The 27,775-nt window shown below is 41.4% G+C and overlaps 1 protein-coding gene across 3 annotated transcripts in view; it reads right to left on the bottom strand.

Annotated features, from left to right (window-relative positions):
- LOC137642147 (ATP-binding cassette sub-family C member 5-like) overlaps positions 1-27,775 on the bottom strand; it is a 399,142-nt gene that overhangs the window by 249,390 nt on the left and 121,977 nt on the right. For all 3 annotated transcript variants that reach the window (XM_068374687.1, XM_068374685.1, XM_068374686.1), the window contains exons 3-4: positions 20,854-21,152; positions 20,538-20,714 (exon numbers count right to left, since the gene is read on the bottom strand). In XM_068374687.1, the coding sequence (XP_068230788.1) occupies positions 20,538-20,714; positions 20,854-21,152 (476 nt within the window). The remainder of the gene's footprint in view (positions 1-20,537; positions 20,715-20,853; positions 21,153-27,775) is intronic.

The raw sequence follows: 27,775 nt of genomic DNA, 5'->3' as shown, positions 1-27,775 counted from the left end.
TTTACCCCAAGTGGCCCAAAGTCTCTTGCACACATCCTTGTGGAGGGTCCATTCGGTTGGAATTACTTGCCCTTTCCGACTGAGACAATCTGCTATGACGTTCAAGTCGCCTTGGATGAACCTCGTTACTAGGGAGATGTCTTGACCTTTTGACCAGATGAGCAGGTCCCTTGCGATCTTGTACAATCGTCAGTGAGTGGGTACCTCCTTGTTTGGAGATGTACGCCAAGGCCGTGGTGATGTCCGAGTTAACTTCCACCACTTTGCCTCGAAGGAGAGACTTGAAGCTTTTCAAGGTCAGATGTACTGCCAACAGCTCCTTGCAGTTGATATGCATGCTCCTCTGACTCGAGTTCCACAGTCCTGAGCATTCCCGACCGTCTAGTGTCGCGCCCCAGCCCACGTCCGATGCGTCCGAGAAGAGAACGTGGTTGGGAGTCTGAACAGCCAGGGGAAGACCCTCTCTTAGGTTGATATTGTCCTTCCACCAAGTCAGACAAGACTTTATCTTTTCGGAAACCGGGATCGAGACCGCTTCTAGCGTCTTGTCCTTTTTCCAGTGAAAAGCTAGATGGTATTGAAGAGGACGGAGGTGTAGTCTTCCTAGTGACACAAATTGTTCCACGGATGACAGCGTCCCTACCAGACTCATCCACAGCCTGACTGAGCAGCGTTCCTTCTTCAGCATCTTCTGGATGGATAGCAGGGCTTGATCTATTCTGGGGGCTGATCGTCTTGTTGTTCAGCAACGTCCTCATCAGAGGGTTCCTCATCCGAAAACTGATGAGGAGACGGCAACGGAGTGGGCAACGTCTGGCTCGCTGAGTCCGGTCGCACTGGTGCATGCGTGACGGAGCCGGACGCAACATCATGGAACTGCTGCACAGTCTGTGAACTGTCAACAACCATGGGTGCGCGAGGAAGCACAGCGTCAACCCGAGACTGTCTAGACCGTCTGGGTTGTGCAGTCAACACCCTACCGGGTTGCTGAGGTTGACGCACTGCGTCAAAACAAGTCACCTCTGCTAGTTGTTGAACGTCCTGAACGTCAACAACCACCTCCGAGCGTCGCTTAACGTCAACGTGCGGCTGGCAACCCACACTGGGTCGCATCGGTGGAGGAACCACCTCAACTGGCAGACGCGAGTAGGTTACCTCAGCGTCAACAGGGCGCACAACCGACCGGTTGGAAGGTTGTTGGCCAGAAGGTTCGGTAGCAACCTTCTCCGCATTAAAGTCCTCTATCAAGGACGCAAGCTTGGACTGCATGTCTTGCAGCAAAGCCCATTTAGGGTCTACGGGAGCAGGTGCGGCAACAGACGGGGTTAGCGACTGAGGCGGTACCGCTTACCATCCCTGAAAGCCTTGTTATGCATGACATAATTGTACAGCAAAACTTCAAAGGCTCGAAAACAGCTGTGAAGTTGACCTGTAAAAAAAACTTGGAGCGTCTCCTGGCCAGGCGCCAGGGAGAGTCTACGAGAATTGAGAAGTCTATCTGGGCAGAGGCATGAACTCCCAAGCCGAGAACTTCTCTCATGTCATATCAGACTCTCGCTCTATAAACCAGTTCAAAAGAAGGGAAAGCAAAGGCTGTATCCCCCAAACTCCTCCTGGTGAAAAACCAGTCGCCTAGCCAACGTAAAGCTCTCTAGGAGAGCGAGAGAGCACTAGCTTAAAAACAACGGCTTCGAAGTAGCTAGGCCTAGTGTAAGCTCTGACGTTTAGGCGAACGAGGAGCAGCAGTTACAAAAAGATCCGGACAAAGATCCTTAAAAAAAACATCATGATTTAATTAAAGTCCATAGGGGGCTAAGCAGCTTTAGGCTCCTCTCCATCTGACAGAGTCCTCAAGGGAATATCAGTAGGAGGGGGAACAGCAACTTCCTCATCTACAGGAACCTTGTCCGATAAAAGCTGAGTCTCAAGCAAGGGAGAGACCTACCGTGGTGGCAATGCTTTACAAGCAGAGTCCACACTCACTGGTGCATTAGTAGCGGACCAGAACGCAACGTCATGTAACTGCTTGACAGTCTGTGAACTGTCAACAACTGAACTGTCAACCACAACAGGTGCGTGAGGACGCACAGCGTCCACTCGAGACTGCTTTGACTGCCTAGACTGAGCAGTCAAAACTACTCTAGAATGTGGAGGTTGACGCACAGCGTCAAAACAAGTCAACTCCGATTGTTAGTGAACGTCTTGAACGTCAACAGGAGCATCAGCAAGTGGCCTAACGTCCCAATGCGGCTGAAAAACCACACGAGACCGCATCGAGTGTGGTTCTAAACAACCTGACTGACGTGACTAAGCTACGCCAACGTCAACAGTAAGCACAAAGGAACGTTAGGTTGGCTGAAAGCCAGGATATCGATGAGATAAACGGCTAGACTCAACGGACTAATCGGCAGAATAGTCTTCCATAAGGGAGGCAAGCATATACTGCATGTCTTGCCATACAACCCATTAAGGATCAACGGAAATGGTTGTGGTAAGAGACGAGGGTAACGTCTGTGACCGCAACACTTTGCCAACAAAAAAAGACTCTCGGAGTCTGTGTTACGCTTTTGTTGGGCGGCGAGCAGTTATCCGATGACTGCATAGGGTCAGAGCTGTCCTAATGGTTGTAACCAGGACGCTGGACCTGTCCTGAAAGGACTGACTTTCGCTTAAGGGCTTCGAAACCTTGTGACAGGTTTCTTATGCGAAAAGCCTTCGGATGACGAGGAGAAACAACGTCTCTCTCGTCTTATGGTAGGGGAGATCTTGGTAAGATACACCCGATACCATAGAGGGAAAACGTCTGTTCGTTGATCAAGGCCTCTCGAACCCGTAAGTCGTTTGACATTACTTCTCCCCTGGGCTTGGGAGCATGCAAGAGGTCCCGGACTAGGTGAACGACAGGCACGAACAGACGAACCCTCGGACGCAACACTGTAACACTTTGCGCATATCACTTTATCACTTCGATTTTCTGTTTTGCACTTATTTCACTGAAATCGAAACTTTTACTGATTTCTACCTGAAACACGCAATTCTACCCTTCATTAAAAGGTAGTAATTGCGAAATCAGTCGTATAATGCAAGCTCATTAATACCAGCAAAAAACAGAAAACATATTTTAAGATAAAAAAAATCAGTGGCTGGGAAAGAGACTAAACACTAGTTCATATAAACTACGTTTTCAATCTCTCACCGCACATAGCCTGGGGACGAGAATAAAAAACTAAAAACGTTTTATCCTTCCTCCCCGTACAGCGACTAGGGACGAGAGTAACTCGAGAACAACGTTTCCCGCTTGAACGGAACGTTTTCTCTCCTCTCTCTCCCTCCGTCTCTATCTCTCTCTCTCTTTCTCTCTTGATTTCGCACCTAAGAGAAGAGCCCAATTATATTTCGTCAAAAAAACATGTTATTTGACTAAAGGAAAAAACTGAAAGGTTTTTCAAATAAAAAGTTCCTTTAAAATAGAATTTAAAACATTTAAGCTAAGAAAGAATGAACAAAACGTCAGAATCGATTTACTCTTACTGCAAAGTGAAACCGTGATACACTCTCTCTCTATCCTAACGATAGAGCGCATGTTGAACGTCCTGAACGTCAACAACTGCGTAGCATAAATAAACTAAACGTTAGTTCATCTTTGAAAACAGTACGAAGACTATCAAAGAAATTCTTTCATAAAATATTACATTTAAAAAGTTTTAAATCCTTAGCTCTTTAAAAGCTAATTACGATATAAAGGGCTCAACGTTGATTAACTTCGGTTTCCAAGTTAGGACCGCCTACTCTCAGGAAGGTCGCATATAAACAAAACATTAAAATTTATTTTTATATGTTTATAATAAATGGAAAGTTAATCGAAGAGGCCTAATAAAGGCGGAGAGATATAAAATATATAGAGGAAAATCTATAACGTGATAAGATAATTACTAAAAGCCTAAACACACTTCCGTCTAAGGGAAGGGTCGGCCATTTAAAAGTGAAAGAAAGTCCATACTCTCTTTGTCACCATAATTAAATCTATCCAAAACGAGTTCAAGATTTAAGATGAAGATAAAACACCTGCATAGCGAAAGCTCAAAACTAGAATATAGTACTTCACCAAATAGATGTGAAAAACTCCAGTTTAGCAACAGCGAGTAAAGTACGTCTTGTCGACACCTCGACAGAGAGAAAATTGAGTCTTTGTTTACATTGAGAGCTGGGTATCTGGTCGACAGATGGCGCTGTTGGGCACACCCGCAACCTGTGTAGCGATCGCTGGCGAGTTTTTCCGTAGAGTTGTCTGTCGAGCAACAGAGTTGCAGCTATATAATCACCGGCTAAGTTAAATATTGAAAAATCTATTTTTGGGTGAGGTAGCCATGTCGTCCTGATGGACCCACCCTCTTTTTGACAAAAGGATAATGAATCCCTCCCTATGGTACTGTATCTGCAACACCTACAAAGCTACAAAGAATGGCTTGGTGGTGCCGCGCGGTGGCGATTTGGCGCACTATTTACAGTACAGTAGGAGTGTCGCCTCTTTAACGACTCTCCTTATTCTTGCCACTTTTTCCCCTCGAAGCGAAAGCGCTATTGGGGGTGTAGATAGCTATGAGACGTGTCAAAAATACGTCCTCTGATATTACGCGACATCCCTTTTTATTTTTAAGAGATATTCACTCCAGGAGATAGAATTCTGGATACCTTTGGTAAATTCTCTGGGATATATCACTGTAGTCAAATATACCTAGGAAGCTACTAATGAAGGGACTTCCATCAAGACGACATGGATACCTCACCCAAAAATAGATTTTTCGCTTCGCTCAAAATCCGTTTCTTGAATACAGTCTGTAACTTCCCTGGTAGTTACATATATATAGCTGATTGACACCATTGGTGGCAGGTAGAAAACCTCATCCCATCGGGAATTCGTATAATTATTAATAGTTACAATTAGAAGTACCAATAATCTGGTTCTTACCTGATAAGGAAGCTAGCTTCATAGTTATTCTGCCTCATTTGCCTGCATTCCTTAAGAGACTCAGCGATCCACCCAGGGGGCTGTAAAAGTCTCTGTGGGGCTGCCACAAGGTCCTCGACCTTAGTGTGGCTAGACCTCCACCCTTGCTACCCTGGCATAGCCATGGATAATGATTCTGACCACCTACTCCAAAGTTAAAAACACACATCATAAAAAACTAACTTGACTTGCATCCCAAACTGTGGAAGGCTGCAACAACCTTCACAGACAGTCTGTGAACACAAGTACAAGAAAAAAGGCAAGGGTATATAACCCTTTTACCCCCAGGCTATTTGGAACTTCCAACCCTTAACCCCCAGGGGTTATTTTTTTTCAAGCACATTTTGCAGTATATTTTTTTTAAATTGCTCTAACAGCCTTAATTTTCGTCATAGAGAGGTCAGGTTGGTCTCATTCTCTTGGAAAACGCCTGAAGTTTCTCAAAGAAATTATCAAAAATATGCAAAAAACAATGTAAATATCAGTTTTTTGCAAGGACGTACCGGTACGTCCATGGGGGTAAAGGGATGAGTTTTGTGAAACGTACCAGTACGTCCTTTGGGGGTAAAAGAGATAATAAAAAAGGTTATAGGGAAGAGGCAGTAGACCCTTCTCCAACTACGACGTTCGAGGTAACATAAGGACCCAGGGAACAACAATCTTCATACTGTGTCTGGACATCCTTGAGATAACAGTCTGTGAAGATTGATTTACTTCGCCAGAAAGTAGCCTCCAAAATTAACTTCATTGACCTATTGTGCTTGTAAGCCATGCAAGTTGCTACAACTCTAACCTCATGTGGTTTTACCTTAAGGATAGGGAAAACTTCTTCCTTCACAATTTTGGTGAGATTCCCTTATCAAATCCCTAATGAAAAAAGCCAGGGTATTCTTTGATAAAGGCAAAGAGGGCTTTTTAACTGAGCACCAGAGGTTGTCTGCTTGTCCTCTCAGGTTTTTGGACGCATGCAGATAAAAATCTTAGAGCTCTCGCTGGACAAAGGCCTCTCTCCTTTTCCCGTCCAATTAAGTGAGATAGCTCTGGGATGGTAAAAGATCTTGGCCAAGGTCGATAAGGATTCTCGCTTTTGGCGAGAAAGCCTAGCTAAAGGGAGCAAACTGCAATGTCTCCATTAAAGCCCACCTTTTTGCTGATGGCTTGTAACTCTCCTATTCTTTTGGCTGTAGCCAATGCAATTAAGAATAGAGTCTTTTTGGTAAGATCCTTCCAAGAAGCCTTGTCAAGCGGTTCAAACCTACTTGAGGTAAAAAAGGCCAGGACTACATCCAGATTCCCAGAGGGGGTTAGATTGTCCTTTCTCTTAGCGGTCTCAAAAGTTCTAATGAGATCCGAGAGATCCTTGCTACCTGACCCGTCAATGTGTGTGACGAAAGACGGAGGTTAACATGCTGCGGTAACCCTTGATGGTAGGTGCAGCCAGCTTCTCTTTTGTTCGCAAATGCAACAGAAAGTCTGTTATTTGGGCTATAGAGGTACTGGTAGAGGAAAGTTTGTTAGTTCTGCACCATTCTCTTAACACGTCCCACTTAGATTGATAAACTCTAAGAGTGGATGTCCTTCTAGCTCTCGCAATAGCTCGTGCAGCTTCCCTTGAAAAGCCCTTAGCTCTTGTCACCTTTTTGATAGTAGAAAAGCAGTCAGATTGAGAGCGGGGAGATTCTGATGGTACCTCTCTGTGTGTGGCTGTTTGAGTAGATCGCTCCGACTTGGTAACGTTCTGGGGGTATCTACCAGCCACTCCATCACCTCTGCAACCCAAGGTCTCATGGGCCAAAACGGAGCTATCAGGGTCATGCGGGCGTTGTGCGATTCCTTGAACTTTTTCAGGACTCTGTCCAGGATCTTGAATGGTGGAAAAGCGTACACGTTAGGTCCCCCCAGTCCAAGAGAAAAAATGTCCACTGCAGCTGCTTCCTGGTCTGGGACTGGAGAGCAAAGCACTGGCAACCTCTTGGTCAACTGTGTAGAGATGAGGTCTATCGAGGGTTGACCCACAACATCCAAAGGCTGGTGTACACCTTGTGATGTAGGGTCCACTGTGTAATTAGAACTTGTCTTCCTCTGCTGAGAAGGTCCGCCCTGATGTTCTTTTCCTCCTCTATGAAGCGAGTTATCAGGGTTATGTCCCTCGCTTTCGCCCACAGTAGTAGTTCTCTCGCAGCTTCGTAAAGTGAGTCTGAACGAGTGCCTACCTGCTTCTTGATGTAGGCCAACGCTGTGGTGTTGTCTACGTTGACCTGAACTAAGTTTCCTTGGACTTCCTCCTGAAAGTGTATTAGTGCTAGGTGAATGGCCACTAGCTCCTTGATGTTTATGTGCCATTCCCTCCAAGACTCTTCCCACAGACTCGATATCTAGGCCTTCCCCAGTGTTGCACCCCACCCCATGTCTGAGGCATCGGAATACAACACTAGATCGGGGTTCCACTGATAAAGTTCGAGGTCCAGGAGTTTGATGGCATTGTGCCACCAACTCAAGTGATTCCTGATCCCAGAGGAATCGGCAACCACTTTTATAGACCTTGACCTCTCATCCAAAATTTGCAAGATGGAATTGAAGAGGCCGTAAATGAAGTCTCCCCAGGGATACGAACTGCTCGATTGATGAGAGGGTACCCAGTGGACTCATCCATTCTTCTACCGAGCAGGACCGTATGTCAGGAAGTGTCACACCTTTTCTAGGCAATCTATAATGTGTTTCGGGGCTGGAAAAGCCCGAGAAACCACTGACTGAATCCTCATCCCCAGGTAGATGATGTTTGCGAGGGAGTCAGTTGAGATTTTGCTAGGTTCACCACTAGACCTAGCCATTTATAGCATCAAGGAAATTGTAATTGAAGACCCTCCAGACACTTTCTTGCGACCTGGCTCTGAGTAGCCAATCGTCCAGGTGCAATGATATCCGTACTCCCTTTAGATGTAGCCAGCGAGCCACGTTGACAACCACTCGGGTGAAAAAGTAGGGAGCCGTGCTCAGTCCAAAACAGAGTGCTTTGAACTGATAAGTAGTTTCTTGGAACATGAATCTCAGAAAATTTCTGTAGTTCGGGTGTATCGGAATGTGGAAATACGCGTCCTGCGGATCTAATGACACCATCCAGTCTCCCTGTCTGGTGCCTGCTAGGACTGACGCAGGAGACTCCAAGAAAAACTTGACTTGCTTATGAACTTGTTCAGAGGACTTACGTCCAGAACAGGTCTCCAACCCCCGAGTTCTACGGAACTAAAAAAAGTCTGTTGTAAGATCCCTCTGACGAGAGGACTTCTACCACTTCTATTGCTGCTTTTGACAGCATCTGGTTAACTTGCTCTTGCAAGAGCTGTTGCCAGTAGTGGAATACTTGTGTCTGGAGATTGAGATCACCTTTCGGTTTTGGTTGCTATTTGGGGTTAAGAGGTTGACCTCCAGCAGCCATTCTCTGGTCTCTTCTAGACAAGCTCACCCACGAAAGGGCCGACGCATGGGAGGAGCTGCCTTCTCCTTCCTGGCTAAAAGGTTAGTCGGAAGCACTTCCTCGCAGTCTGTGAAAGAATATCTTACGTTGCTTGTGCGTAATAGCTGCCGATAAGTCCTTCACTAGCTCTGAAGGGAAGAGGAATTTGGTCAAGGTAGCATACGAGAGCTCTGCTCTCTGAGCGAGAGTCAATCCTGACGACAGGAAAGAACACAGCATAGCTCTTTCTCAATAAAACTTGTTGTGGAAAAGGGTTGTGAATTTGACCGACCCGTTCCTCACGGCTTATTTAGACAGGCAAAAATCATCTGTGACGTCTGCGAGGACTCCTAGACTCCAGTCCATCAAGCTGAAGACCTCGATTGTTCTGAAGATGTCCTTCAGCAAGTGAACCATTTCCGATGTGGACCGGATCACCTTAGCCTTAGTCATGGCTGAACTACGTGAGGCGTCAACGAAAAGAAGAAGTCTCCTTGAGAGAAGGTAAGAACTTCCAAACTGGGAACCTCCCAGGCTTGTACCACACACAGGATCTAGAAGCCAATCTCATAGGGGAAAAGGAAAAGATTGTCCTTCCTTGTTCTTTCTCTTGAGAATCCAATCGTTCAGAGTCGAAAAAGACCTCTAGACCGATCTGGCTAACACAGTTTCCTTGAAAGAGGAAGATTCCTGGGGTCTACCCTTCAAAAACTGCGAGGGCGGACTCCGAGGTACAGCCTGCTGAAAAGTCCTTCGGATAGAAGTCCACCAGAACTGCAAGTAATCTTAAGATCTGCTGCATGAAGAGTTTTCTGCATTTCCTCCTCTGAGATCTCTCCTGGCATACCTGATAAGAAAGCTAGCTTCATAGGTTTTAATGCCTCATTTGCTAGCATTCCTTGAGAGACTCAGCGATCCACCCAGGGGGCTGTAAAAGTCTCTGTGGCGCAGCCACATCCTCTAAAGGGTTAGCGATCTCTGAAGGAGAATGAGTGGGAGAAAACACACGCCTCGACTTGCATACTTGTGTGTCCCGCATGCGTTCAGCATGCTGCGAAGAAGTGTCATGCTGCGATCAGCATGTCTCGAGGAAGAGTCATGTTCAAGTGCTTATAGCATAAGTCCATCATGCTGCAAGGAAGCGTCAACATAGCGACCCGCATGCTGCGAGGGTAAATCCTGCTCGCGTGCGTCCAGCGTGCATCCCGCATGCATCCCGCATGCATCCCGCATGCTGTATGCGCGTCCAGCATGTCGCGAAGGAGAGGCAACTGCTTGTCTATCATGTTGAGGGGACAAGACCTGACTGCATGCGTCCAGGTTGCTGTAAGCTTCCAGTGAGCTGCATGCGTCCAGCATGCCGCGAGGGAGAACCTTGCCACCTCCCATAACGCATCCATAACGCTGCAGGGGAGCGTCCATGAGCGTTGCAGCTCGCGTGCGCTATTGCCGCGAGAGCGCGCTCGGAACTATGACGTACGCGATTCTAACGCGGAGGAGCGTCCTGCTCGCGTGTGTACAGCACGTGTTCAGCTCGCATGCATCCAGTATGCTGCATGCGTTAAGCATGCTGTGAGGGAGCGTCAAAATCCTAGCCGCCTCCCGTAACGCGTCCAGATCGCTGCGAGGGAGTGTCCAAAAGCGCTGCAGCTCGCGTGCGTTCTTGCCGCGAGAGCGCGCTTGGAACTATGACGTTTGCGATCCTGACGCGGGGAAACGGCCCGGTCGCATGCGTCCAGCAAGCTGCATGCGTCCAGAATGCTGCGAGGAAGCATCCAGCTCGCGTGGGTCCAGCATGCGTCCAGCATGCTGTGAGGGATCGTCAAGATCTATACCGCCTCCCGAACCGCATCCAGATCGCTGTGAGGGAGCGATCTCGACGCTCGGTTCCATGACGAGCAACTCTCTTGCCTAGCAGGAAGGGAAAACGTAAAACGGCAGCCTCGCATCAACCGACGGCGAGGATAACACTTATACCTCACCTTTCCAATGGCGAGGGTGAGCGTACTAGGATACATCAACAGGATCGCTCGAGGGGACGTTCGTTGACTGATTAAGGTCTAACATCTCCCTTTGCCTTTCAACTTTCCTTCTCCCAGGGGTTGGAGAGCATGGAAGAGGTCCCGGGCTAGGAGTATGACGAACACAAAAGAACGCACCCTCCACTGCACTGTGTCATTTTACGTGCCACTGAACACTAGCACTTTTAATTATTTCGTATTAGATAAAAATAGACCTGCCCGTTGCGAGAGATTATATTCTTTCGCCAAGGGCTAGAAGGAAAATACAATAGGTTATATGATTAATATTAGTATTCTCAAGATCGAAATAAATAACGATACAAGTATTGTGAAACTATAACGATCGTCAAGAGTACTACGTAGCGTAAATTGACTGTACGCTCAAGAAATCTTTTATAAATCGAAAATGAACTAAAGGAAATATACTAATAGGACAAATATATACTTAAAAATAATATATTTCCCTACATTATAAAAATTAAATTACTTAAGCTTGGTAAGTTAATATTTTAAACACTTCTTGCAAGAAAAAGAAAATAATTCACATATTTGCAAGTCATACTAAGTAGATTACGTCACAGGATTGTGACGTCATCGTGATGGCGGACTGATTTCCTTCAAGACATTCAATCTCGCAGGTGGGCATAGCTAGAGATAATGGTTTGCCTTTCTCTAGGATTGGGCAGGGTTTGCCCTCTTTGACTGCTCTCCTGACACAGTTTAGGGCTTTCCCGGAAAAGGGGGGAAGGATCATGAGGAGGGAGCAATGACGGTTGGATGCTTCTTGTTCAATGGTGAGACTTTGGAGTTATTACATCCGGCCCCTTTCTGGGTCTTGGTAAGGATGGCTTGGGCCTTGTCATGTTCGAGGACAATGACTTCCTTCGATATAGCCTCCTCGCGGGATGTAAGTTCATCTCATAGTCTCACGAAGCAATCTGGGTACGTTGAAAGCTGGGCCAGAATTGAAGCTCTTCAAGGGGATTGGGCCCCAACTTCTGGGAGATATAAAGCTTCCTATTCAACCTGGGCATGTGTTCCGTCTACCGCCAGGGCGTTTCCTTCCCTGTACCTCTCTTTTCCTCTCTTTGAGATCTTGCTTATTCTCCTCTCGTTCCTTCAGGAACAGTGTCAGCATCTGCTGGATTAACTCTAGCAGTGTTTCGCTCCTGCCGAAACTGTCTAGCCACTTTGGGAGTTGGGGTTGAAGAGGTTGACAGCATAAGTTAATATGCTGGCACAGTGAGCTGAAATACCTCAGTCATCGTCGAAACGGATCCTTCTTCCTCCGTGGGTGGTTGAACCACTCATTATTCAGGGCCTTCTTGCAGTAGGTCCTATCTGGTGTCAATGGACACCTCTGACATCCGATATTGGTAGATGTGTAACAATCATAAAACTTCCTAGCGCATTCAATCGCAGTTTTAGTTTTAAGCGCTATTAGTTCCGTATATCGAGTCAAAGCCTCTACAATTACTAAGAGGTGCTTATTTCCTCTGTCTGACTCATAAAATCATGTTAATAAATCTAAATGTATCCTTTCAAAGGGTTGATTGGGCACGGGATAAGCCCCTAGGCTGACAGGTGTTTTCGTGTGCCCTTTGTTTTCCTGACAAGTGCGACAATTAGCTATGTGTTTTTTTTATATCTGTAAGCATTGTATGCCAATAAAACAATAATTTGGCTTTCTGTGACATTAATGAGAACCCCAGGGTCCATGCAATGGGTTTGCATGCAACCAATTTAGGACAGTGGATATAAGTGAGATTGGTACCACTACCTGGTCGTTAGTCACATGTGGTGTATTGCGGGTTTTCCTTGTCACGGATCTACACAGAATATTGTCTTTGATTATATAATTCTGCTGCGTATACTTTATACATTCCTTTTCCTTACGATTGCCTTCCAAAGCATTTATAATTTTTTCTAATTTCTGATCTTTTCTTTGCTCAGTCTGTAATAATTCAGCGCTCCAGCCCAGATCCTCTTGTTCAGATATAGTTTTAACAATAGGCATGGATGTTGATATATCTATTAATTCAGCTAAAGGCTCCGTACAAGATGACACGGGGTTGCGTGATAATGCATCAGCAATGATATTTGCTTTCCCTGGTAAATACCCGATTCTCGCGCCAAAGTCTTGAATGATCAAATGCCACCGAGTTCGTTTGGGGCTGTGACTGAAGCCTTTAAAGAAGTCGGTTAGTGGTTTATGATCAGTAAGAACCTTAACTGGATAACCGTATATTATGAACTTAAAATGCACTAGTGAATTAACAATTGCTAGCCCTTCCTTGTCTACAGTATTACTGCATACTTACTTTCGAAAGTTCTCAGTTTTCGAGAATAAAAAGCTATCGGGAAAAATTATTTTTCATATTGCTGAAGCAATACCCCACCTACTCCTAAGTCTGAGGCGTCTGTTGCAATGAAGAATTCCTTACCGAAGTCAGGAAATTTTAAGATAGGAGAACTACACAGTTCATCTTTGAAGGTATTAAACGCCTGTTGATGCTGCTCAGACCATATGAAATCTACGCCCTTCTTCGTAAGATCAGTTAGGGGAGCGGCTATTATTGAATAATTGCGTATAAAACGCCTGAAATATCCACTACACCCCAGAAATTGCTGTATTCCCTTGACATTAGTAGGTATCGGAAAGTTACGGTTAGCTGACACCTTATCGTGGACTACTTTAAGACCTTGGCTAGACACCGTAAAACCCAAATAGACCAATTCTGTTTTGAAAAATTCACACTTACTAATCTTTACCCTTCAGTTATGTTGTCTTAGTCTCTGTAGTACTAGTTCTAGTTTACGTAGATGTTCTTCTAAGGTATTGGAAAAGATTACAAGGTCGTCCATAAAGGCATGCAATATATCCCCTAGCAGGTCTCCAAACACTATGTTAATCATTCTTGTAAATGTTATGGGAGCACAACGTAAACCAAAGGGCATACGCAAAAATTCATAATGTCCCCTGGCTGCTGTGCATGGGATACTATTTTCTTCTAATGATATCTGGTGAAAGCCTTTAAGTAAGTCCAAACTGGTAAAATATTTATTCTGACCTAACAAAGATAAAATATCGTCAGTACATGGCACTGGGAATCGATCAGGGATCATTTCCTCATTCAAGCGACGGAAATCTACGCAGATACGCCATGTTCGATCTTTTTTCGGTACAACTATTAATGGAAAATTATAAGGGCTGTTCGATTTCCTAATGACTCCTTCTTCTGGCATTTTACGTACTTCATCATTTATCTCATTCTGGAATTTCATAGGGAGTCTGTACGAGGGTACATAGATAATTTTCTGCTTGTCCTTTAACCTTATTTGATGTTCTATGACATCTGTCTTTCCTAAGGATCCATCCGTAGTGGAAAAAACATCATGATATTCAGTTAAAAGTCCAAAAAATTTCTGCCGAATTTCTTCTTCTTGAATGTCTTTACTAATTCTATTTTTAATAGATTGCAAAAGGGATTCATCCGCAACTGATTGAGCGTGATTGATTTCAGCAACGGTAAGAATACGATGTTTATAAACTTCTACATCCAAGATTTGTTGATTTTTGTGAATTACTAAAGTGGTATTTAAATGATTACAGACTTCAATATTACATTGTTGATGTGGGCCTACTGTATAAATAGCTTGTGTGACGGACAATCCGTTAGTTTTCAAAGTGTCGGAAAGGAATATTTCAGATCCCGGTAAAGTTTTCTTTATTTGCACTATTAAATTCGAAGGTACGTTCGGCTCGATAGATTGCGTGCAAGATGATATTACGGGTGAACGAGAATTCTGTTGGGTGGCGTATATTATTTCTTTATTAGTGAGACAAGTTATTGGTTCTTCAACGTACGTCACGGTTTAATTGTCGTCTCCTTTTTATCCAAAACTGATTTTAAGGTATTACAAGACTTATAGAATTTTCCTTTGATATACACGCCGTGCTTGGCAGGGGCTAAGATAATGTTTTGATTACCCATAGACGGATATCCTATAATTACAGCTGGATACATATCAATGTTTTGTACAACAACAAATGTATCGGCAAACATGCGCTTACCGACCTTGAACTGAACATGAGTTACGCCTATTACATTTAATTCATTATTTCCTATACCCGAGAGCCTTACTCTGGACTTCTCTATAGGGAAGTTCGAAAACAACAAATGATGTGTCCTCAAATCCATGATATTACGAGGACTACCAGAGTCAAAAAATATTGTAAAGGATCGGTGTTCTAAATTTACAGCATATAATGTTGGTTGCAACTCATTTTGACTTATTATTGCGTGAATTTGTTGCAAATCTACGGGAGCATGCACTAATTTATTTGATTCGGTCGAGTGTTTCGTAGGAAAATCTATTGCCTCACAATGAACAGATAAAACATTAAATGGATTATTTAACACTGCTGATGTTGATTTAAATGACCCAACATCACTCTCTTCCCCACTTGAGTTAATTATGTGGTATTTGCTTTGCTCTGCACATTCTGAAAATAAGTCTGACCTTGCGAGTTCTGGGTAGACGGCCCAGGATCAGAGTTATTCGAAGAACTGTTTGTTTGTTTCTGAACTACATTGACGTTTGGCTGTTTCTTCTTCTTGAACTGAGGATTTTTCTTTTTATTTCCATATGGAACTGACTGTGGAATTGACTGTGGAATTGACTGTGTATTTCTAGGATTCTGTTGTGTCTTACGCGAGTAGCACTGACTATGTGAATGAGTAGAACTATTATGTAACGAACAGAATCTCGTTCTGCAGTCTGCAATCAAGTGACCTTGACGTTTGCAATTATAACACGTCATTCCCGCAACTTGACTATCATTAACTACGTTTACTTGTTGTGGCTTTGTTTCATTTTTTGCAAAAACCTGTGTAAACAAGGGATCAAGATCAGTACACTTAGACATGTGTTTCTTTATCTGTTTATATACGTCCAATTCTGTACTTGCCGACGTTAACTTTTTATCAAAACACCGCACTAAAGCTTCAGGCAACATAAGTGTCATGCAAGTTAAATACATTAATCGTAAGAAATCTTTCATGGAGATGTATCTCTAGTAACCCAAGTGGAATTACCTAAAATATCTTGATACTCGTTTAGCCTATCGGCAATGAGAGCAGCTCTCTCAATAACATTAAGCCGAGTCATAGTGGCTTGATTAAGTGTATTTCTTAATGTTAAAACTACATCCAAGGCTTCCTCACCGCCATAGACCGCACGTAGCCTAACTTTGAAATCATCCCATGTAACTGCTTCTTGAAACGAAACTCCCCTCAAATATGCACTCGCATCTCCTTTAGAAAAGTCTATAAAACTTTTAGCTTCTTGTAATTGTACAAATGGGTCTATAATTTGTTTAGCATTTAAATGGGCGTCGACGGAAGAAATCCACGACTCAACATTCTGAGGTAAGAAGCCGCTGACCCGACCTTGAAAAGGAAGGATAGCTGATCGGGCATTAACTAACGTAGCAATGGGAGCCGGGATGGAGTTACTCGGGCTGACAGGAGGTGTCATGTTGACTTTAACTTGTTTTTTATCTCTTCGATTCCTTGCAATCCTATCAAAATCTCTATATGAATACAGACGTCCACTGCGTAAACGCATAAATACTATTCAAACAAAGATCATAACATAATCCCCCAATACAATGATACAAATATAAAGATATTTCCCGAGAACTTCTGAAAGAAAACGGAATTAGCACAGAGAGAAAAAAAATTCTCGACGAGAATTCGAAGTTGAATACAGTTTCCTTTAATGAAAGGAAAAATGAAGATTAACAAACAACTCACCCCAGCAATAATGGACGATTGACTCGTGATAACTACACTTCACTGTCTAAAACTGAAATGAATAAAGAAATGTACTTAGCTTCGGTTTATATGGGCGAAAGGTGATGTCTTCATTTCCTCTCTCTCTCACTGGTTAGTTTCTTCTTATTGATGTTTGGGTGAATGTTTTCGGTCCGATTTCCGTTGAATGTAGTGCTTCCTGGATATGATTCTCGAATGTTTAGTAAACGTTGAATGTCAGTCCTTGGTTTTCTTAGGATGTTGATTGAAGATCCAGTTCCTCAGTTTGTATAACATTTATTTGTTGGTATTCAATATTTTCATTTCTTCGGTGGACGTAGATACTTCGTCAAAATTGTAGATTCTCATGATACTAAAGTTGATTTATGTTGAACGTTGGTTCTTGAAGATCTTTCTCTGGTTCTTAGAGTTTTATTCGGTGCCACCAATTGTTAGCGTGGTACTGTTATAAACACACATTAGGTTTCTAGTCAAATGCCTCTTCAATGTGGTGTAATGTTAGACTTGGTAGGTTACTTCTTCTTCTGAATAAGTTTAAGTAAGTTAACTTTAAAACAGTTTATTTCTTTAAAAACAGTTATTAACATCTCCATCACAGGAGTATAGATGGTTTGGTCGGATGACCATTCCGTATGACATCTTGACCAGAAAGTGACTAAAATATTCATATTGATGTGAAAGTCTAATTAGTTATCTCAGCACTTAATGATTTATTGTAAACACAACATTAATACCGGAAGGTACTTACATCCGTTCAAGAGACAACTCTTTTTCACGGCTTGGTTGTGTTTACTCTTCATGAAAAATGTTACATTGCATTTGAATAGCAGTGTCTTGAGTTTCGCATCCTGGTTAGGACTGACTATGGCATTTCTCACACTCGCTCTTAACTTCCATATTGACCTCTTAGGTCATGGATTTAAATATGTAATTTTACATACATTACAGATGTCCAAGCCTTGCAGTGCCTGTTGATATCCATGTCCACCGTCCGTTGGATAGAGGGAGGCTGGACCTGTGCCTGAGGAACAAACGTATTCGATTGAGCCTTAGGGAACACTAGGCACTTCAAAGATTTGTTAGGTAGGTAAGGTCCCTGAAAGTTCTTCTGGAAGCCTCATACTCACCTTTGTTGGGTTCCCCTTGCTGTATCCCTTGACTTCGTAGTGTTAGGGATATCTTTTACAAAGCCGTCGGTCAGCAAGGTCAAGCAATTGGAGTGACCTTTCGGGTCCCAGAACCTCAGGGATCCAGATACGATGCAGCAGGGGCATAAGATCTGTACGTCGTATGCCCACAAAAGTTCTTACTCTTGTGGTTGCAGACCACCAATGTACACTTCGCCATCGGCTCCTCCTGTAAGGGAGAAAAGGGTGAATGAGTACTAGGTTGTTTATATTATTGATATAATATATGCTAAAAATACGGGTTTCAGTACCTCAGGGATCCAAATACGATGCAGCAAGGGCATGAGACCTGCACATCTTGTGGCCACAAAAGGCCCTACTTTTGTGGTTGCAGAACAGGACTGCACACTTCACCTTGCTCTCCTCCTGTAAGGAAGGAAAGAGTGAAATGAGTATGGGGTAATTTATCATACTGATAAATATATTCACATGTATTAACCCTTTTACCCCCAGGCTATTTGGAAATTTCCAACCCTTAACCCCCAGGGGGTTTTTTTTTTCCCAGCACATTTTGCAGTATATATTTTTTTAAATTGCTTTTACAGGCTTAATTTTTGTCATAGAGAGGTCAGGTTGGTCTCATTCTCTTGGAAAATGCCTGAATTTTCTAAAAAAAAAAATTATCAAAAATATGAAAAAAAAAATTTGTATAGCATTTTTTTGCAAGGACGTACCGGTACGTCCATGGGGGTAAAACTTTTGTGAAACGTACCAGTACGTCCTTTGGGGGTGAAAGGGTTAAATAGTAATCATTACTATTATAATTATAGCTTAGGATAGTAAGCTAAATAAGGAAATAGGAAAGACACATATCTGTGTTTCCTGTCCAGGCAATTGCTGTGACCTCCCCAATATTAATATTTTAAATTTCCTTATTAGGGAAATATAGGGTGGAATAGCTCTAGTACTTAGAGCTGAAGTCAGTGTATACTAACACTAACTCCCTACAAGTGAAATATTAATACTGTAGGGTAAAATTATGCGTTCCGATGATCTAAGATACATCAGAATGTTGAAGGAATGCTTCACTTCAACATTTACTTAGCGGTCTCAACAATGGACTGTGAAAGGATACACAGATTATGTTGGAAAATCATACTACTGTATGTTATATACTGTAGTTTTCTAACTGCTGTATATGCTATACTGCAGGAATACTGGCTACTGTATAATCTTATACTGTATTTCTGTCGGTATACAACCAGGCTAGGCTAGTACCTGGCGGCACTAGCCGACACAGAGAGAGAGAGAATGGAGAGAAGGACTACCGTATTATTATAGTTTAATACAATAATTAGGGTTGTAGGGACTACTGTCTCTGCTGCCTTCTTTCCAGAATGAGGATTCAAATGGAAGGGGAGAGAATGTATTAATTTGAGATTCCATCCAGCCACAATATCTGTTGCCGGCTGCACTGCCGGTTACAGGGTTTGTGGATGGCAGTCCAAGGGAGGACTGAAGAATACTCAAAGTTGTAATGGGTCTCCCACTGGCAGCCGTCATGACCGGCACAACCTTTCCCGGAGCCTTGCTTCCGTTAGAGGGAAGGTAGAAGCGGCAATCTAACTGCCTTGTAGGAGCCCGGCCGGCATCGTAATCAGCCCGGCAAGCGGGGTGATTATAGAATACCGTCCACAGGGGTCGTAACGGACAGAAGGGGGAAGGGAAAGGGTCTTATATTTTGCATAGAAAGAAGGCGGCAGGTATGCCTCCTGCTTTCGGCTGCAAATCATTGCCGGTGCTGTCTTGGTCGGCAGAGGAATAACGATTCCTTAGCCTAAGACACTGCCGGATATAAGACATGTATTCTAGTCTACAAAGGAGAAAGATGGCGGCGATTGTACTACCACTTTCAGTTGTGGACTAGGGAAACCGGGCTTCCTATGCCGGCAACGGCGTAACCGGCAGGGGAATGGCTAATCTCCCAATGGTAGTGTTGCCGGCAACAAGACTGAATACCGAGTTACTGTCGTATTTCAAAGCCGGGATACTCACCGGCAAAGAGGATGGACAGAAACACTATCTCAGTCAAGCCAGAGTACACTACTCTATGGCAAGACGAAAGATAGGGTTGCCACCTGGTGGCGGCACTCAGGGGGAAAGGTTTATCCTCATTTCTCTAAAAAGAGACAAGTATCGAATTATGATAGTAATTCTAGGAGATATACTATCTCCGATTGAATTAATAAAACAATATGAGAGGATAAACGGGGATAATGTTCCTAAAGTATACTAAAATGACCTCGAGTCAGGATCTCGGCTACGCTAATACCACCAAGGCCCTAACGTATACGATCGAAACGTTTAATCAGAAGAGGAAATATTACATGTGTAAATCTTATCTTCACTGGTATAATTTGCCTAAATAGCTAGAATTTCATTATAGCTAAATACCGGGAATGTCGTACTACTAACTAAATAAAGCATTTATGGCGTACGACAGTGGTCCAAAATGGCCGCCTAGGGTGCTGGCTCTGCTCCACTAAACACATGTAAATTATGCTAATTTGACTGTGAGAAGGGAGCCAAAAATTATGCACAGAAAAGATTAAATACTCAACTTTCCAGAGGATGAAGATGCTGGAGATTGCATTATAATAGTCCTTTATAATAGTAACAACACCGAGAGCAAGCGGGAGAAACACCGTGCTTAACTCGCTACTACAAAAGGAATAGTTCGCCGGAGTGGTACCGGGAGGGGATACACCGGGTAACCTACAGTAGATAACGGCTCCCCTTCAATTTCGCCACTCTTCCCCCTCAAAGCAAAAACTCTATTCGGGGTGAAGATTGCTGTGTGTCGTATCAAGAAATACGTCCCCTGATATTATGCGATATCCTTAAGAGTTATATTAAGGATACTCGTGCCAAGAGTTAGAATTCTGGAGACCTGTGTTCAATTCTCTGGGAGTATCACTGTAGCCAAATATCCCTTAGAAAGCTGCCTAAAGGAACCTTCCATCAAGACGACATGGCTGAGCCCAAAAAAGACATCTTATAGTACTCTATACAGTATACAGTACATACTTTGAAGGCTTCCTGAAAGGAATGAAGTGTTTAAGGGCTTGCCGATATCGAGACATATCAGAACACTTCTTGTATTCAACTGCAACTTCCCTGTAACGTTCTATTCGTAAATCCCGAGCAATAGAAGATTCATTTAGGGAGAAACCTCGCTCAAGCGTACATTCCATACCCATGTATCTGAAAAGGATAAATATATAAAAAAATACATATAAAATACTGCAAAACCACTTCCTTATCTTTACTAAATCGTTCAACATATAAGTACAGTAATACAGTAAAGAACATGGTAACCTGTTACTTAAAAGCACAACCATACCCTTCATCTAGTGCATCATCAATATCTTGGTCAATATCTATGTTAGATTCATTATCTAAAGTCTCATGATCTGCTTTCCCTGTGCCAACAATATTAGATTCTTCCACTTCCTGGCTTGTGTGTAAACATGTAGGAGGGAGCTTGATACGAACAGTCTTTACTTGAGATTTCAATGTTGGTTCTGGGTGAAAATTATTAATCAAAGGCGATTCTTCAAATACTGGCATGTCTTCAGAAGTTTTTAAAGGCAGCTCTTCAAACACTGATGTTTCTTCTGTAGTCTGAACATCACAATCAACCTGGTACCAAAAAATTAAACGTATATAACAAAATGAAAATTAATATAAAATACACAGTAATTTTCACAAACAAATTAATTTTCATTTACTCCTACTTTCATTGTTATGTCAGGAAAAGAGTAATGAATCACTGTATAGACTAACAAAAACAATACTTTACATTATTTGATAGTTGCAAACAATGAAACCTTCCTTTTTTTGTGCTCGTCACTTAATGACATAGTCGGTTAATAACCTTTTGAAGTTACAATGGTTTCCGAGTTAAAGAGCAGAGCATACGAACATATTTTTTTGTAGATTGTTTATTGTTATTAAGGGGATGGAGATTTACCAGCCCATGAGTCAAATTTGACTCCTACAGAGCTGGCCCAAATAAATTCTGAAGACAAATTTGGCTGAATGTATTTTTTATATTCTGTATCACACGTAATCATAGAAGTTTCATAAATAAATAAATATACTGTACATAAAGTTAGACTTATATTTTTTTCAAAAATGAATATTAGATATACTGTTTTACAACAAATTCTCTACCATCTAGCAGCACTAGGACCAGACAGTTTTTAATAAAAGAACTTTTTTATATCTTATCAACCCTATATATTACCAAATCTTTTAAAAACTCAGATATCTTTATATAGAATATACAATACATGCATCAGTATTACCATTGGTAGTATGAATACATTAAAGATTTATACTTATAAAACCATGTACTGTAATGTATATGAGAGAGAGAGAGAGAGAGAGAGAGAGAGAGAGAGAGAGAGAGAGAGAGAGAGAGAGAGAGAGATTTGGTAATTATCTGGCATCATATCATCAATGGTCATTGATGCAGACTGGAGTATGCTTAATAAACAATAACTTAGGATAAAAAATTAATAAATAGCTTAACAATTAAACATGTAAAATTTAATATATCGAAAATCAAGTAAGAAGGCCAGCTTCCAATACGCACTTGAAAATGCCACTGGCATCATAAACGTCTTATGCAAGAATCTTGGCGAGGATGATGTTGTTGTTGTTGTTGTTGTTGTTACTACTACTACTACTACTACTACTACTACTACTACTACTACTACTACTACTACTAGCCAATCTAAAACCCAAGTTGGCAAACAGGATGCTATATGCCCAAGGGCTCCAACAGGGTAAAATACCCCAGTGAGGGAAGGAAATAAATAAACGATATCAGAAGTGATGAAAAAAATGAAAATAAAAGTGTTTAAAAAAACATTAACAACATTAAAACAGATAATTAATATATAGAATAAAAAAAAGACTTAAGTCGGCCTTTTGAACATTAAAACATTTGCTGCAAGTCTGAACTTTTCAAGTTTTACTGATTCAACTACCCCATTAAGAAGATCATTCCACAACTTGGGCACAGCTTGAATAAAACTTCTAAGAGTACTGTGTAGTATTGAGCCAGCCTCATGATGGAGAAGGCCTGACTATTAGAATTAACTGCATGCCTAGTATTACGAACAAGATAGAACTGTCCAAGGACATCTGAACGTAAAGGATGGTCAGAATTATGAAAAATCTTATGCAACATGCATAATGAACTAATTGAACGATGGTGCCAAAGATTAATATATAGATCAGGAATAAGAAATTTAATAGACCATAAGTTCCTGTTCAACAAATTAAGATGAGAATCGGCAGCTGAAGACCAGACAGGAGAGAACAATACAGGAAACAAGGTAGAATGAAAGAATTAAAAGACTTCTTCAGAATACATTGATCATGGAAATTCTTAAAGACTTTCTCAATAAGCTAATCTTTTGTGCAATTGAAGAAGACACAGACCTAATGTATTTCTCAAAAGTAAATTTGGTGTCAAGAACCACACCTAAAATTTTCAAAAGAGTCATACAAGTTAAAGAAACATTATCAATGCTGAGATCCGGATGTTTAGGAGCCACTGTCCTTGACCTACTTACAATCATACTTTGAGTTTTGTTAGGATTCAACTTCATACCTCCATAATTTGCACCATGCACTAATTTTAGATAGATCTCTATTAAGGGATTCAGCAACCCTAGATAGAATTGATCGAAAGAGAGAAGCATCATCTGCATATGCAACAAGCTTGTTTTCTAGGCCAAAACACATGTCATGTGTATATAGTATGAAAAGTAATGGGCCAAATATACTACCCTGTGGAACAACAGATATCACATACCTATACTCACTATGATGCCCATCAACACAACTCTTAGAGATCTATTACTAAAAAATTCAATAATAATGCTAAGAAACGACACACCCACTCCCAACTGTTTGAGTTTGAAAACAAGGGCTTCATGATTAACACGGTCAAAGGCAGCACTAAAATAAAGGCCAATCATACGAACTTCCTGACCACAATCAAGGGGTTTCTGTACAGCATTGGAGATTGTAAGATGAGGATCACATGCTCCTTAGTGTTTATGAAAACCAAATTGCAAACTAGGGAACAGATGATTACCTTCAGCAAACCTATTAAGATGTTTTGCCAAAAAGCATTCAAAAACTTTAGATAATATAGGACGTATGGAAATTGGGCGGTAATCAGTTGGACTTGAGCTACCACAAACACATTTACATAGTGGAGTAACATTACCAATTCTCCAACAAGTGCTAAAAGCTACCCTTCTTCCTAACTTGCACAAAATAACAGATAACTTTGGAGCTAAGAAATCTGCTGTCTTTATAAAAAACAAAGTAAAAATACCATTTGGGTCTATACCTCCATAAGCATCAAGGTCCATCAACAGAGCTTTAATTTCAAGGGATCAAAAACCTAAACTGGTTAGTTTAGCCTCAGGAAAACAGGGATGAGGAAGTTTGAGTTTCTCATTACTCTGTTTACTGTCAAATACATCAGACAAAAGGGTTGACTTTTCCTTTGGACAGTGAGTGACTGAGCCATCTGGTTTAAGCATCTACACCAAAGTGCAGAATTAAGGTGAGTGAGCGAGTGATTTGAAGTTCTCTGGCATCCTGACATCGTAGGTCACCGACGCAGATTTTGTTCATTATGAATAAAGTTTAAAATAATATTCAATCAAAACCAGAAAAGTAAATATGTTATAAAAGTTAAATAGCATTAAGAAGACCTGCTTCTGATACAAATTTAAAAATGCCACTAGCATTGTATGACAAATCATCCTGTCCAAGGATCTTTGCAAGGATGAACCTGTCATTTTCACCCTGAGGCTCAAACAGATATCTATTTCTTTCTGTTCTATAAGTGGGTCATTTAGTCAATAAATGCCTCACTGTCAAGGGTATCAAACAGTCCTCGCAATATGGTTGGTGTTGGCCTGCCAGCAGAAACTCGTGTCATCCGAGTGTGACCAATGCAGAGACGACAAAGAGTAGTCTCTCATTTTTGGGGGCATCCCATTATACCACCAAGGGGATATAACAATCGCAATTTCTCTCATCTTATTTTCGGTTAGACTATCCAAATGCTGTTGCCAATATTCTTAATTGCTGGTAAAAAATCATAACGGAAAATGGGACACCTTCTTGGTAGCAACTCGGCTGCAGCACTCCTTGCCAGTGAATCTGCCTCTTCCTTTCCACACACACCTCATGTGCCGGAACTCAGCAAAATCAAACTGTTATACCTTTTAGGCCAATAATTAGAAGCTAATCTAAAATCTTTAAAACTAAAGGGTTACTAGAATTAAAACCTTTTAAAGCTTGAAGGACACTTCTTGAATCAATATAAATGGTAAAATTGCCCTCCTCTTTTATTACTATTTTCTCAATAGCACAATAGCAGTTAGTATGCCATATAATTGAGCAGTAGATATGGAAGATATTAGAGGAAGTCCACCTCTACAGTTAAAAGAACTACTATATACTCCAAATCAAATGCCAGCATCAGATTTGAGCCAGCAGTATATATAAAAGTTGATTCCCTATGTTCCTTAAATGTTCCACTAAAAGAGACCTGGTTTCTAATTCAGTCATATTTTTTTTAATACCAATAAAATATTTACAAAAATATACAGTATCTCTGGTAATTTCCATGGAGGGGTTGATGATATATTAAATGGAAGCACCTTGCTCTAATTATATCAAGACTGTTTAATAATTGTTTCACCCGAAAGCCATAAGGTTGAGAATTGATTAATTGATTGATTTGAAGTTTTCTGGCATCCTGACATCGAAGGTCATTGATGCCGAAATCATTTATTATAAATAAAGATTAAAAGAAAATTCAAATAAAACGGGAAAAGTAAACATGTTATAAAAGTTAAATAGCATTAAGAAGACCTGTTTCTGATATAAATTTAAAAATGCCACTAGAAGTAAATATGTTATAAAAGTTAAATAACATTAGGATGACCTGCTTCTGATACCAATTTAAAAATGCCACTAGCATTGTACGACACATCATGTCCAAGGATCTTGGCCAGGATGAACCGGCCATCCTCACCTTGAGCCTCAAACGGATATCTATTTCTCAAGTTATTATAATTGGGGCATTCGATTAACAAATGCCTCACTGTTAGAGGTACCAAACAGTCGTCGCAATACGGTTGGTGTTAGCCCTTCAGGAAAAACTCGTGTGTCAACCGTGTGTGACCAATGTGGAGACGAAGAGGAGACGTCTCCCACTTTTGGGGCATCGTGTTATATCTCCAAGGAGATATGACAATTGTTACCTCTCTCATCTTATTACCATCTAGACCATCCCAGTGCTGTTGCTAAGTATTGCAAAACAATTTCCTGATGTTGGGTAGGAAATCATTAAAGGGAATATAATACCTTCTTGGTAGCAACTCGGATGCAGCATTCTTCGCCAGTAAATCTGCCTTCTCATTCCCAGACACTCCTACATGTGCTGGAACCCAACAAAATTGAACCATTGTACCTTTCCGACCAATAATAAAAAGCCATTCTAAAATCTTTAAAACTAGAGGGTTACTAGAATTAAAAACTTCTAAAGCTTGAAGAACACTCCTTGCATCACTAAAACTGGTAAAATTACCCTCCCTCTCCAACGCTATTTTCTCAATAGCGCTTAGTATGCCATACAGTTCGGCAGTAAATATGGAAGCTGTTAGAGGAAGTGCACCTCTACAATTAAAATCATTACAATGTACTCCAAATCCAACGCCAGCATCAGCTGCGAAGCCATCGGTATATATAAAACTCGATCCCCTATGTTCTGCAAAATGTTCCATAAAAAGAGAACTGGACTCTCAGTCAGTCATATTCTTCTTAACTCCAATAAATTTCCATGGAGGCATTGATGATACCTTAAATGAAAACACCTTACTTCTAATTATATTCAGACTGTTTAATAATTGTTTCACCCGAAAGCCATAAGGTTGAGGAGATTTAGGGTACAACTCAAAGTATGATGTGTGTCTTACAAGGCTTGCAGTCTGAAAGGCTAAAGAGTTAGGGAGTCTTTGCAACCTAAACCAATACTGAACAATAAAAGACTTTCAGGAAAGGTCTAGAGGTAATTCTCCAACATCAACAAGGAGACTTGTAATAGGCGAAGTTCTAAACGCTCCAGTGGACAATCTAATACCAGCATGATGTATTGAATCCAACATCTTTAATCGGCTTGGGGTGGCTGAAGAGTATATTTAACATCCCTAACTAATTTTGGAAAAAATCAAGGCCTTGTATAATTTTAAAATAGTATTGCGGTCTAACCCCCATGATGTATGGGACAATACTTTTAAAAGATTCAGAGCCTCAAGACATTTGTCTTTTAACGCTTTCAAGTGAGACACCCACATAAGCCTACAATCAAATATCAAACCTAAAAATTTAGCTTCACTTACACATGGGATACCTTGACGTTTAATGTATATATCAGGATCTGGATGTACTCCCCGGATACGACAGAAATGGACAATAGTAGTTTTACTTGTCGAGAACTTAAATCCATTTATATCGGCCCACTGGATAACTTTGTCAATAGTGAGTTGTATTTTTCTCTCAACTATTGCCATTCTAGCTCCAGCAAATGATATTGAGAGATCATCCAAAAATAATGTTGAGAGAACATCACGGGGAATTACTGAGGATAACCCATTAACTGCTAGTGCAAACAGGGTTACACTCAGCAAACTCCCCTGAGGAACGACTTCTTCCTGGCATTTACTCTCTGATAGAGTTTCCCCCACTCTCACTTGAAAAACTCTACGTGAAAGAAATGACTGAATAAATAGTGGTAGTTCTCCTTTTAGTCCTAATTCATGAATTGTTTTAAGTATACCATATCTCCATGTGGTATCATATGCCTTTTAAAGGTAAAAAAAGACTGTAACATGGTGCTGTTTGAAAGAAAACGCTTCACAAACAGAGGACTCAAGTCGTATCAACACATCAGTCGTTGAGTGCATTTTTCTGAATCCACATTGAATCTGTGATAAAATACCCTTCTTTTCAAGGTACCAAATCAGTCTTGCATTGACCATCTTCTCCATGATTTTACATAAATAAGATGTCAATGCAATAGGTCGGTAATTTGCTACTAAAAACTTGTCCTTACCGGTTTTAAAAAAGCCTAAAATAATGGCTAGTTCCCAAACACTTGGATAACTATGATCATGCCATATTCTATTAATAATGCTTAAAATAAATAACTTTGTATTAAA

The sequence above is a fragment of the Palaemon carinicauda genome, chromosome 6, assembly GCF_036898095.1.
Source record: "Palaemon carinicauda isolate YSFRI2023 chromosome 6, ASM3689809v2, whole genome shotgun sequence".
NCBI classification, from domain to species: domain Eukaryota; kingdom Metazoa; phylum Arthropoda; class Malacostraca; order Decapoda; family Palaemonidae; genus Palaemon; species Palaemon carinicauda.
The sequence above is the reverse complement of the archived record's forward strand: the minus strand, read 5'-3'. Positions and strand labels throughout refer to the sequence as shown.